Source organism: Arachis ipaensis, chromosome B9, assembly GCF_059453495.1.
Source record: "Arachis ipaensis isolate K30076 ecotype BB chromosome B9, ASM5945349v1, whole genome shotgun sequence".
In the NCBI taxonomy this organism is placed as follows: domain Eukaryota; kingdom Viridiplantae; phylum Streptophyta; class Magnoliopsida; order Fabales; family Fabaceae; genus Arachis; species Arachis ipaensis.
In genome coordinates, this window is record NC_142444.1 from 10,316,451 (window position 1) to 10,330,570 (window position 14,120).

At 25.7% G+C, this 14,120-nt stretch overlaps 1 protein-coding gene across 1 annotated transcript; it reads right to left on the reverse strand.

Annotated features, from left to right (window-relative positions):
• Positions 1-5,458: 5,458 nt before the first annotated feature.
• On the reverse strand, positions 5,459-12,565 carry LOC107614964 (uncharacterized). Its single transcript, XM_016317089.3, has 4 exons — positions 12,060-12,565; positions 11,638-11,723; positions 10,767-10,928; positions 5,459-5,625 (listed from the first exon to the last, which is right to left on the reverse strand). The coding sequence occupies exons 1-4, from the start codon at positions 12,402-12,404 to the stop codon at positions 5,463-5,465; spliced, it is 756 nt and encodes a 251-aa protein (XP_016172575.2). The 5' UTR covers positions 12,405-12,565; the 3' UTR covers positions 5,459-5,462.
• Positions 12,566-14,120: the final 1,555 nt, after the last annotated feature.

The following is a 14,120-nucleotide window of genomic DNA, read 5'->3' on the forward strand; positions in this document are numbered from 1 at the left end:
TTTATTATTCCCATTATTTTAAATAAATAAATAATGAAGTTTTGTATAATGCAAAAATAGATATATGCTTATTCACTGAAATAAACGATTTGTGACCCATTTACTTTGGATTATATATAATAGAACAATGGGAGGACATAAATCATGCAATTCCACCAAGAACAAGGCAAAGGCATTGTGGGAAAAAGTCAACCCATGGAAAAAGGGTAAAAAGAAAGAAGGACATTGTCACGACGAAGATAAAGAAGAAGAAATAGAACTTTCTTCTAAAAATATGCCTGAAATTGTTGTAAATATCCCAAATTGTCCTTTGTCATCTGGCTGTCCCGGCGGCATGCCTACATTCTCTTGTTATCCGCCGCCATATTTTCCTCCGGGAAACCCGGCCGGCATGGGAAGCTCTTTAGGGCATGCGCAATATCCTATGCTTCCGCCGTGCCCTTTTCCTCCGGGCGGTCGCAGCATGGCGGCGAATACTTCGGGTTATCCTCCTCTTCGTCCATGTGAGGAGCAGCAAAACAATGGCTATATTGCGGCTTCTAATTATTTTAGTGATGATAATACTAAAGGTTGTAACATTTCTTAAGAATATGATGAGCGACTGAAGTAGTAGGTATATAATAGTTGCAACATGGTGAACCAAATATATACAACTTAATCACTATGATTGAGAGAGGGGGGAGGGGTTATTATATGCCCATTATAGAAATTGAAATAATTGAGTTATATTTATTTTATTTTTTTCTAATAATAATGATATTATTATACATATATTATACTAGATAATTTAGTTATTTTTTTTCAAATTAGAAATGAGATTGAACTCGAAATTAGAGGATAAGAGACTATGTCATTTGAACTATAACTTGTTGGTAGTAATATTTTTTTGATGATCTAATATTCTATATGAATCCTGTTAAAGAACCAATAGAGTATTTATACAATGTGTATAATGGGCTATTTATTTGGCCCAATATGAGTTAAAAAATAATATCCAGGATAGAATACTACTAATTTATCAAATACAATACACCCATACTATCCAGAATAACCATCCAGATACTAGGGATAATAAACATCTGATATCCTACCGAATCGAACATCCCTAAACCTCCATTGTACATATTGTACAAATACTCCATTAACTCCCTAAACCCTAAACTCCCTATACTTTCTCATTCTATATATGTCATATATGAATTATTTTAAGTGTTATGGTTTTTGGAGAAGTCAAATCAAGGTAGACAAAATCGCGTTTTTACTCGCAAAAGCGCACGATTCTACGCTTCTGGTCCATCTTTCCGTCGCGCTTCTGCTATCTGTGTTGGTGGAGTTGCAACCGTGCAGAAACGCCGAGGAAAATCGCAGACTCGTTGGAAGCGAGAGTTTTCCGACGATCCACGTCTCATGAAGAAAATTGGTCCATAACTTCAGTTTTGCACAGCCCAGTAAGCACCCAACCCGAACCCAAGCCCAAGCTCAAGCCCCAATTTGTGTTTAAGAAGGATTGGAACCCTAGGTTTCCCTATCCCCTCTCTCTCCCGTTCTGCATCTGAAGCCTTTCTCTTCTTCTCAATTCCGAAATCAAAGTATGGGTACTAGTGGTGGTGGTTGATGTGTCAATTCTCTATGTTTCTCGTTCTCTTCTTTCAACCCTCTCTTCTCCTTTTGTCACTGCTAAAGCAGCATCGGTGTAGCTTGGTTACACTGCTGCCCTTTCACCATCACTCAAGCACCATGGGTGGTTTGGTCATGCTGCTGCAGCTCTCCTCTTCTTTTCGGATTGCTGGATGTCGCTGACTGCTTCACTATTAGCCTCCTCCTCCTCATTTTTTTTTTGTGTTTGTGTTTGTGGTGTTTGTGTTAGCTTTGTTGTGTTTAATTTAAACGAATTCTATTAATTTTTTCAATTTTCTTTGCTTAGTTATTAATCTGGTTTGCTAGCATATATTATAGCCATTAAGCGTATATGATATAGCATACATATGTTCTGCTCTGTAATTTTTTTTTAATTTGTTCTATTTTGTTTTGTTCTAAATTAAAAAAACAATTTTTTTTTTGCTGTGGGCTTAGCCGCTTAGGTTCTGAATCTAATATGTTGTTAGGATATATATTTAGAATTAAGAATGTCATCTAACAATTTGGGTGTTTTATTTGTTATTTGGATTTAATTTAGTGTTATTGTATGAACTTGAGTTGTGAAGAGTTGTGACTGATTATGATTTGTGAATTATGTGTGATTTCACTGATTTTATTTATTTGAGACTTACAAAATTTACGAATTATATTTACGTTTTGTCTTACGATTTTACGAATTACGATTTTACATCGACCTTTCGAGTCAACATAAAAACTACGAATTTACTACCTTAAAGTCAATCAAGTCATGCAGGTAAAAGAAAAATTGATATGATAAAGAATTTTATGAAATGCTAAAATATAGCTTTTGGAGGTGATTTTTCTGGCTGAATACGGCGACAAATTCTACATATACAAATTGATTATTATTTATTTTTAGTTTTATAAAAATTTGCAGGAATAAATTCACTTTTCAATTTTTATTTTAAACAAATTACAGGAGATGAATTCATTTAAATTTTATTTTTATTTTTTTAAAATTCAAAATATGTAGGGGTAAATTTTGTGGGATGAATTCCTAATACATAGGAGATAAATAGTTAATTAGTACATAGAAAATCACCTAGTTAATTAATACCTGTTGATTTCATAATATTATTAATGTTGCAAGTGTGAGGTGTATAAAATTAGTCCTACATTAAAAAAAAGTAAGGAAGATTGAGAGGTTTATAAGATGAGAGACCCATTAACTTACTATCTTAAGATTTTGAATTGGGTGTGGTGTCTTCTCATTTTATTTTATCTCATTTGATTTCTCATCAAAATCTCTCCAATAATCAAGAACTTCCGACGACAATCCAACAAGTAGTGTCAAAGTTAATAGTTAATCAATTTAATAATTTTAAAGAATATTCAAGGTGAAGCAAGCGACCTGTCCCACAGTATTTTGTGACAGTGCGATGCACGTGCGGCAAAGATATGATCATCAAGAAATTAAAAAACAAAAACCCAAGTAATGCATGTGCATCCTTTTATGGCCTTTTCTCTTTTGGTGTTAGAATCGTAGGATTCTTCAGGACCTTGGCCCATAGGATCTTGGCCCATGTTATTAATAGACGCACATTACTACTGCCAAAAAAAAATAGCGTCGATTTATTTGATAATAAATTCTATGGTGCTTATAATTTAGTGTCTAATTTTTATTTAATTTATTTTTGTAATATCTTTTAAATATTAATAATTATTTATTTTTATATTTTAAAATTAAATATTAATTTTTAACTTTTTTTAATAAATTAAACAATACTTTTAAACACTATAATAATTATTTTATTTTATTTTTAAAAATAATAAAAATAATTACTAATATATTTTAGTATGTTTTATATTTTGTCAGTAAAAATTTAGCAACGACTATATATTGTTGATAAAAATTTTTTAATAACCATAAAAAATATATAATTGCTATTATTACATACAGTAATAATATATATATATATCACAAAAATTTTATATATATATATATATATATATATATTTCTTATTTTGAATATTATTTTAATCTTCGCAATGTTATATTAATAGATACTTTCATCAGGGCAGATGTTCACTATGAGTAAGGGACCATGGCCCCTAAATTTTAATTTTTTTTCATATAAATCATATATGAATTTTAGTTTAGTCTCTTTTAAAATTTTTATTTTAATTTTGTTTCATTGTAAAATTAATTTATGATGTCTCTCTAATATTTTATTTAATTTCGTTCTTGGATATTTTTCTTTTTTAGATCGATATTAATTTAATTATTGCAATAAAATTTTGTCACGAGACTCATAAATTTTATAGATTTTCATCGGAATCTTTGCTTTATTTGTGCCAAATATTAATCTAAGTAAAGGGTAGAATCTAAACAAAAGAAGTGAACTATAATTCAAATGACATAGTCTCTTTCTTAAAGGTCGCACAAAGAGAGTGAGCGTGAGATATACATATAAAGAAACCATTCAGATAAAGACGTTTAAAATATATTTTTTTTAAATATGATTTCTAATAATTAAAATTTAACACGTATAATCGATTAAATTGTGTTATTTTTATCAAAATTAGACTAGACAAATTAATTTGACCGAAAAAATGGTGAATCAAATTTTGAATCGGTTTAAATTATTATTATTTTTTATGAAAAATGACTACGATACTTTTATTATAGAAAATGACTAAAATACTCTTATTTTATATATATATATATATATATATATATATATATATATATATATATATATATATATATATATATATACTTCTTTTTATATAATAAAAAGAAATAAAGGACTAGAATTTAAGATTCTTAAAATTAATATATATAATAAGAGTATTTTAGTCATTTTCTATAATAAGGATATTGTAGTCATTTTTTAAAAAAAAAATAATATTAATTTATACCAACTCAAGATTTAATTCACTATTTTTTTTTTAGTCACCAAAAAAAAAATTCACTATTTTTTTGGTCAAATTAATTTGTCTAACCTAATTTTGATAAAAATAACACAGTTTAATTGATTATATGTGTTAAATTTTAATTATTAGAAAACATCTTTAAAAAAAGATGTTTTAAATATCTTTATCTTAGTGGCTCCCTACATATATATAACGGTGATATGTGAGGTTTAATTTGTTGCATAATTTTTTTACAAAATGTTTTTTTAAAAATACGATATTTTAAAAAATAAAAAACTTCATAGTTAAATATATGAAATGTATCATCTTGACTTCATATTTATATATAATTATTAGACACATTTAATATAAATAGGCAGTTAGTGCCTATTTATTTATTTTTATAACTCTCATCCATTATATATTTGTTTCATATAATGAAGTTAGAAATAATTATCATAAGATCATTTAATAAATTCTTATTTTTAAGAAGATAGTAGAACGAATAAAAGACTTAAAATGACAAAAGAAATAATGTTGTAAAATTATTGTATCTTTTTCAAATATTGAAAGTAAAAAAATCTATCTAGATTGTCTTATATTATAATAACAGAAGAATAAGAAAAAGAATAATCGTCATAATATTCCATAAATAAATAAATAAATAAAATTAAAACATGGATACAAAAAGGAGAACCTCTTTATAAACAACATAAACAACAACTGATGAGTTAATTCATTCATTCTAGAAACAGAAGCTGAACCCTAACTATATACTTATAACAATTACATGCATATAAAATACATAATCTATATTGTCACAGCTAATTATAATTATTACATTATTATTAATAATTATATTGAAATAAACAAATATATATATATATATATATATATATATATATATATATATATATATATATATATATATATAATGTTGTTGTTGTTCAAAAAGAGGTGAAACATTCATGTTCAGAAGAATTAGAATCATCACATGGAGAGTGATTGTGTCTACCTTCATAGGTTGTAATAACCATTCTACAATCTTCAGAAAGCCTTTCAACTCTTTTCTTCACCCTACAATTGTTATGTGTGCAACGGTAGTAGCTTCTGCCACAATATCAATCACAAAATTCACATCACATATACATCACATTTATTTATTTTATTTTTTACAGCACTTTAAGAAAAAAAATTATTTTTAAATGGTGAAATAAGTCACCTAGCTACTTAGATAGATAAAGATTTGACTCAAATGATTTTGCGACGGTTTTGACTAATCGACGCTTTATTTTTTCGATGATCTAAGACTCGTTAACTGTTTGATAAGTTACAACATCACTAGAAATTTTTTTAATTAATTTATATACTAATAAGAATTTAATTATTTATATATTGCTAATTTAAAGTTTTTTATAAAACTATTTTGATAATGTATTTTTTTTGTTTCTTATGATATTCTCCAATCTAATAGGTTAAGAATAAATCTGTCGTAGATCTGAACTCCATTTAAAAATTTGTCATTAATTAATAAGTTATTGTATATACAAAATGATATTCGAATTTTCAAACACTTATTTAAGCAATCGGATCAATTAACCCACTCAATCAACCCAATCGATTATTTGACTATGTACTATAAACATAAGTATATAATTTGACCGAATAAATTGAACAATATGAATAACTCGCACATAATATATTTAAAATATTCATATGAAAAAAAAATTCTTAACCTAAAATTGAAGATAAAAAAAATTTATATATTATAAGTTTCTCTAAAAATATATATCATCCTCCCATCCACTTAATCTAAAATCCACGTGGGGTGCTTACTAGAAAGGGCAAAATTGTCATATATAAAAAAATCTTATATTCATTACAAAAACGAACAAAAAGTGTTTAATCAAGTTTGGTACTGATACATCCCTTCATGATGATGAAAAGTTTAGATTTCTATTGTTAAACAAACATATAGTCTCATCATCAATATCATTGTTTAATGTATAACTATGTTACTAATATTGGTCTTCTCCTAAAAACTTTTCATCTTCCTAACACCACTTTTATTTAAGTACATACCTTTAAGTACAATTCAGTAATTATGGTCTTTAACTGAAATCAATATATATAGATAGAAAAGCACTTTCTTAAGTTTATGGTAATGGATAAACAACTTAAATTACTTTGCATTGGTTCATCTTTATATTGCCATGCAAGCAACATTATTAACATTTTAATTTCTAACTCTATATTATTAGTTTCCTTCAATCTAAGTAACTTTAGATTTCATCATATTAATATAATGTATTTTATATATATATATATAGTTTAGCATGCTTTCACATCTATTATTTTTATTTTTTCATTTTTAGTATTTTTTCTTGATTTTTGTTAAAAAAATAAAACCGAATCTTTCTATTTTTATTTTTCTTTTTTTCTTCATAAAATACTAAAAAATAAAAAATAATAAAAATAAAAACACAAACTGAATACAAATCTTCTATTAAATATTTCATGAAAATTATAAATTATTGATTGAATCTTTTCTTCAAGTAATAAGAATGAACATATATATTTGGAAGCCCAAGTTTTTAATTAATAAATTTCTAACTTATATATGATATGATTCAATGATCTAAATAGTAATTAACTAGTCATCAATCTCATCAGTCATATATTTAATCATTACTTAATAATTATGATAAATGAAAATGACAAGTTAACTTAGAGCTCTAAAGCGTATAAGAAAACCAAAATCATTTCAAAAATTTAATTTAATTATCCTTTTTATTAGGTAAAGACATTATAATTCTTTTATTATATTCTACAAATTAAAGCAATTTGTTAAAGTTTTGTAGTCATCTGTAGTTTCTCAACTAAATAAATCTACAAAACTTGTTTAATAATATATATATAATTTAAGTTGATATAATAACAAAGCTAGCACACGTAATATGAAAATTTGAGTTTAACTTCTGGCTTGGAATTTTGAAAATGGTAAGATAAGAAAATTTATGTAATTAAGGTAGTCACATACAACATCTTAAGAAAGTTTGATTCTTTTAATTTAGGGTTTTGTTAGGTAGACAATAATTTTCGTAAATAATGTGAATAATAGACTTTAATATTGACCAAATAAAATAAAAAACACACTACACTTCAGAAATCACGAGAATCACAAGTGGAAGAGGGAGATTAATTACCGTATGCATGCATTATTTATTAAACTAATTGTTTACCTATATTTTTTTTAATTTATTCTGGGTTTGGTTTGTTTTATTCCCTTAATTTCCTCTAGAAATAGTTACATGTAATAATAATATATGCCTATTATAAACTTGATTCCACTTCCTAGATTATATATAAACCAAAATTCACAGGACCAAAATATTATTTAGTTCTTAAAGAACTTAAATGTGGAGTTAATTAATTAAATAATCAAATACTGTTAAATTAAAATTGTCCAATGAAATTTTTTTAAAATTATTTTCTGGATAAAATATTGTGAATTCTTATTTTGATACACTTTTTCAATTGGTTTCAAGAAGTTTGAAATATTATTGAAGTGTTTTAAGCTAAATTAAAAATTTTGGGAAACTTAAAATAAATATATTACCTTCGTGGATGGAATCAAAACCAAACAAAAGAATTGATCAATAATTGGGACTTAAACCAAAATGTTTTTGAAATATTTGGACCCATCTCAATTTTTTTTAGTAAGCTAAGGAACAAAATAAAATGTTCACAATATTTTTCAATTTGATAACATATTTAAGTTATTTTCTCATTTTTGGTGGAACATTTTTAAACTTCAAACATTCAAAACACGTGGATTTTTTTAATGACTTCCATTTTCTGATTTATTTGAGCATATATAAATAATGAATACTTGTATATGTCATTTTGGTTAAACCATACAACATTTTATATATATAAAAGACACTATTTATATGTAGTTATTTTGGTAATTAAATTTAATTAAATTGGTCCAATAGTTTATTAGCACAGTAAAAACCTATTAAAAAAAAAGAAAGAGACACATAAAAAACAGAAAAAAATTAATTAAATTTAGTTAAAAAATAATTTATTCATTTAGCATTTCTCATTTATTTTTTTTAATTTCCCATAATATTTTCAACCCGACATGTCAAGAACTAATTCGTCGCAGATCGGAGCTCCATTTAAAGGTTTGTCACTAACCAATGGATTGCTATATGCACAATGAAGGATTTGAATCCCAACACTTACTTAAGCGAACTAGTAAATTAACTACTAAACCAACTCAACTTAGTTATTTTTCATTTAGCTAAGCATAACATTTAACCTAATCTCATAATAAGTATAGAAATCATAAATAAAAAGATGTGACAACTCATGAATTTAACTAATAGTATAAACAGATGCATTAAAGTCATAGAAAAATCTGTTTACATCTAAATATTGTTCAGTTTTTGTGTTAATAAGATCAACTTATTGCAACTCACGCACTATATTTACTCAATTTGGTGCTCGCTTCCACTAATTAGTTAATGTTAGCTACATACACTTAATAATGGATTGGTAATTTGAAGCTCAAAAGATTGCCAACATTGTATATATAAATAGCATACGTTAATTATTATTAAACTTCTGAAATTATTTATTTACTTTAAATTAAAGCTAAGATTAGTAAATACTAATTAATGTAAGTGAAGCCTTTTTCAGTTTCAAAACCTCACATAATAATTCACCGATAATAATAAAGATACCATATCTAAAGGTATCTTATATAATATAATATTTATAATTTTATAAACATAATATCTGTAATTATATATTTATTATATTTAAAATTATATAATTATTCTAAAAATAATTAATAAATACTAAATAAAATAATTTTAAATTATTTTAACAGCTATTTTTTATATGAAAAAAATATTAGTAATTTTTGTTAAAAATTAGAATATTTGAAAAACTTACAGGCAAATAAATTTTGTAGGTGGAGAACTAACACACAGGATGGGTGCGTGTTAGACACGTGTCAATATTTTGGCTAACACGTAGAATACGTGTTGGACATATTTTCTGTATATCCACAATATTGTAATACACTTCAAATATCAATAATAAATCAAAATACCATTTTCATCTTCATATAAAAATAATTTCTATAGTTTGACTGATTTTTTATTTCTTTCAAAACATTATTGATAATTTAGCATGAGACTTAGCTTAGATTAGTTGGGTCTTTGGAAATTGAGGAAGAAATAATAAAAAGGGGAATTGAAGGTAGTCAAAAATATAATGATAATGTATATATAGCAGTGCCTATATTCTCTCCAATATGTCTTTTCCTCTTTTTTCTTTCCCAAAAATAATCAATATGCATCTGAGAATATAAGCCTTAGGTTCAGTTTTAATTATGCCATATCAGTCAATATATTCCCTACACTCTGAAGAATGATTGTGTGGAGTGTAGTACAGAGATCTTATGATGTGTAGTATGTCTCATTCCTTCATCAGTTTTAGCTGAAAGATTCTCTCCCTATATATAATAAAACTATTATTTTTAAAAAATATTTAAGAGAAAGGGATATCATAAATATGAGATTTTAACTTTATATAAGTGTTATATATACAAAAGTTTATTAATTACAATTAACAAACTATTTATCCACATGATCATTATTATTATTCATTACCGACACAATTGTTTTTTCCCCCCAAAAAATAGACATTTTACCTTCATTTCATCGTGTTTAATGCCTATGATGTAGCAAGTGCGCTCATTCTTTTATAGATTTAACATTTGCATTTCATGATAGAGATTTAAAAAAAAAATAAATTAAATTATATCATTCATTAATGGAGGGATTCTAAAAACAAGAACTCAAGAAGTGTTTAATTTCTCACATGAAATTCAATTAACATACATGAATTTGAATCATTTTTATAGCATAGAAGCAAGAGAAAGAAATTAAATAATAAATAAAATATACTTTTTATTCTTAAAATTTATAATTTTTTTAAAATATTTTTAATATTTAATTTTATTTTAAATATTTTTAATTTTGTCTCTAACATTTAGATAGAGAGTTAATTAACATTCAGAAATAATTTTAATACAAACCAAAAACATTAGAAATAAAACTAAATACAATTAAACATTAAAAGTATTTAAAAAAAATGAGAAACATTAAAGATAAATTAAAAAGATAGTTTATCCTTAAATAATGAAATGATTAAATAAAAGAATGAAAATGTACCTTGGATGAAGGCTATTCTTGACAACTTTCTGGCCATACTTTCTCCATTTGTAACCATCATCAAGAACATCAACATCACTTCTTGTTTGGAAACAAAACCTTGGTTCTCTCAACTTCCTCCTCACTTTCACCTTCCCCTTTTCTGACCCTCCATTCCTCCACCTACCATCTCATATACAAAACAATCTTAATTAATAACATCTCTAATAATATAATCTTCTTAATTAATTAATTAACTGCTCCATGCACATACTATATATCTAAATATGATCATCTAATCATCCTTAAGAACATCATTAACAAGGGCAAAAATCACAATATTAGAACAAGTAATAGCAACTTAATCAGTAATTAGAGTGAAGTCGATTACATAGATCATTAAACGATGATATTGTGTCCTTCAAAAAAAGAAGGTGATTATAATGAAAATGAAATACCTTCCATATGAACAAGAAAAGAAAAAAAAAATTGCTTTAAAAAGAAAAATAGCAAAAAAAAAAAAAAGAAGGGTATTATAGATATAGAGAATATATAGTAAGTGTAGTGGAAGAAACAAGTGATAATTAATATTGGTTACAATAATTTGGAGTATAAAAAAACAAACCTCTTAGAAGGAAAAAAAAAGGGAAATTAAAATTAAAGAAATTAAAGAAGCATAGTCCCTTAGCTTCCATAAACTAGAAACCATAGACTCTATCTTCTTCTTCTTCTTCTTCAGATTCTTCAATTCTCAGAAGCCTAAAAAGAATAATATCTTCTTTGTTTGGAATCATTGTGTGTGTTTACGTGCATGCACTTAACAAAGAAAGAGAAAGAGAAAGAGAGATATTAAAACCTTTTCAGTTTCAAATAAAAGAAGATATAAATTTACCATGATGAGTTGTTTCCATCACTACTATTTCCAGTGCAATTTTCATCATTCTTATTATTCATACCCTTCGGATCCATGCTTCTAACCTGAAAAATTAACATCATCGTCATCTTAATTAACATATAAGTGATCGATCATATAATATATACTAATAAATCCATCGAGAATATATCTATATATATATAAACAATACCCTAAAATTGATAAGGACACAACAACAACAACAACAAAGATATAACCAAAATTATTAATTATTAATTTTGAACATTATAATTTGTAATGTTTTCTTTTCTTTTTCTGCCTTTCTTTAATTAATCTTTGTATTGTGTTTCTTCTCTCTTTTTTCTTTTCTCTCTTCCATAACCTAAAAATAAAAAAATAAAAAAAATAAAAAATCATGGTTATATATATAGATCCACCACCTGGTCATCGTTTTTCCAAGTAGCTCTTGGAACAAGCTCGTCATGGCCGAACCCGACTGTGGTTGTGGCTGTGGCTGTAGAAGTTGTAGCGGCGGCAATAATTGTATTAGTAGCACTATTACTGCCGCCGCGAACATCTTCTAGAGAGTGATGAGAAAGAGTTGGAGGAGCGGCAAGAGAAGGTGTCAAGAAGCTAAGAACTTGGTTGTGATCTTCAAAATGAACAAAACCCATTGTGTTTGTGAATGAGATTTGGAGATCATAATTATTATTATTTGGAATAATAATGGGATCATTACTACTACTACTTCTATTACTTCCTCTCTCTCCTACTACTCCTTCCATATTCAATAATTTCTGATCTTTGCTTCTTCTTTTGGTAATTGGGTTTGGAATTGGAATCGGAATCAAGGGATCACTGTTTTTGGGTTTTGTTTGTTTTCTTTTTCTATAATATTTGAAATTCTATGCCATGTGACCCTTACACACAACAACAATAAAGAAGGATCCACGCCACACTAACATGTCTTTGTACTGTCTTTTATATTAATTATTTTTTTTAAAGAATAATATATAAGATAAGGTAGGTTAAAGAAATAGTAGGAAAAATTAAAGGTACTATTCATAACTTTCTGAACAAAATTAACACAAATATTATAATATAGTCTATTTTTGTGTGTTCATAATATTTTTGTTTATTGACTTTTGAAAAAGAATAACCAAATAAAGTTTTGAAAAACTGCACCATTATTGGGTTTATAATAAGTCTTGAAAAATATTATTCTTAATCTCATACTTTATTTTGTTAAGACTTATTTGTTCTATTATTTTTATATTTTTAGTTTACCCTTTGAATTTTATATTAATTTTTTATCCTAACCGCCTTGATTGCAAGTAATTTATATTATTAATAAAAAAATTGTTACTCTACCTTTGTAAATTATTGATAATAGATATAAAACAAATATACCTTTTAAGTGATTGATACCAATTTGTATCAAGAAATGGAATAAAAATTTTTAAAAACAGGGCTAAAAAAATAGAATTTTAAATTACATCATACATATTTATATTATTACATTATATTCATATTCATAGTATAATTTTTTAATTAGATTATAGACTTAATATTAATCTTAACAGTGATAGTCTAAATAGATGTACACACACATATATATATGTATATATAAATTAATTAATACGAATTGATTCAAAATACAATAGTAATTAATAATATGTCTAGCTAGCTAAATTAAACAAAATAATAATGTGGTATCCAAATAAAATACTATCAATAGATTTGACAGCTCTAATGAAATAATGAAGTGAATCATAAAATAATAAGCGTAATTAAAGAAATAATTTTTGCACAATTCCAACCTTTTAGAATAATACTAGTGAAAAATTGACCTTTTAATTCATCCACTTTATAAAAAACTCTACTTCAAAAGAACAAAATCCATTAACACCAATATCAAACATGCTCTTAAACAAAAAATATAATATAATATAAAATCAATGTATATAAGAGAATGTTTCTTCCAAATTATGATTTCCCATGACTTAAGCTATTCCATTCAAGTCTTTTTGTTGTGATACACACTCTACTTTCTCTCTCAAAGATAGTAGTCCATTATATTCAAGTCTTTAATTTGTACTCAAGCTCTTTTTCTCTCTCTCTCTCTAAGATACACGTGCATTGTCCTACAAGTGTTTCTTAGTGGAATCTATCTCAATCCGTGTTATCTATAGAGTATTATATTATTGTAGTTTTTAATTAAGAATAGAAAAATAAATTAAACGGGTTTGTGTAGAATATAATTCTTGCTTTGTGTCTTAATCACTAATTAAAATAGTCTACATATATATGTTAGACCCTAAATTTCAACTACTTCGGTGGGTTAACTAAGATAAAATAGATGACCTTATAAAAATAATCATATAAAATGTTTTACAATCAAATTAAAGTTTAAAATAATTAATTAAACTTTTCCTATTAACTTTGATCATATTTATTTTTTACACGCGCAAAGTAATTGTTCAAAGACTAGACAATAAAAA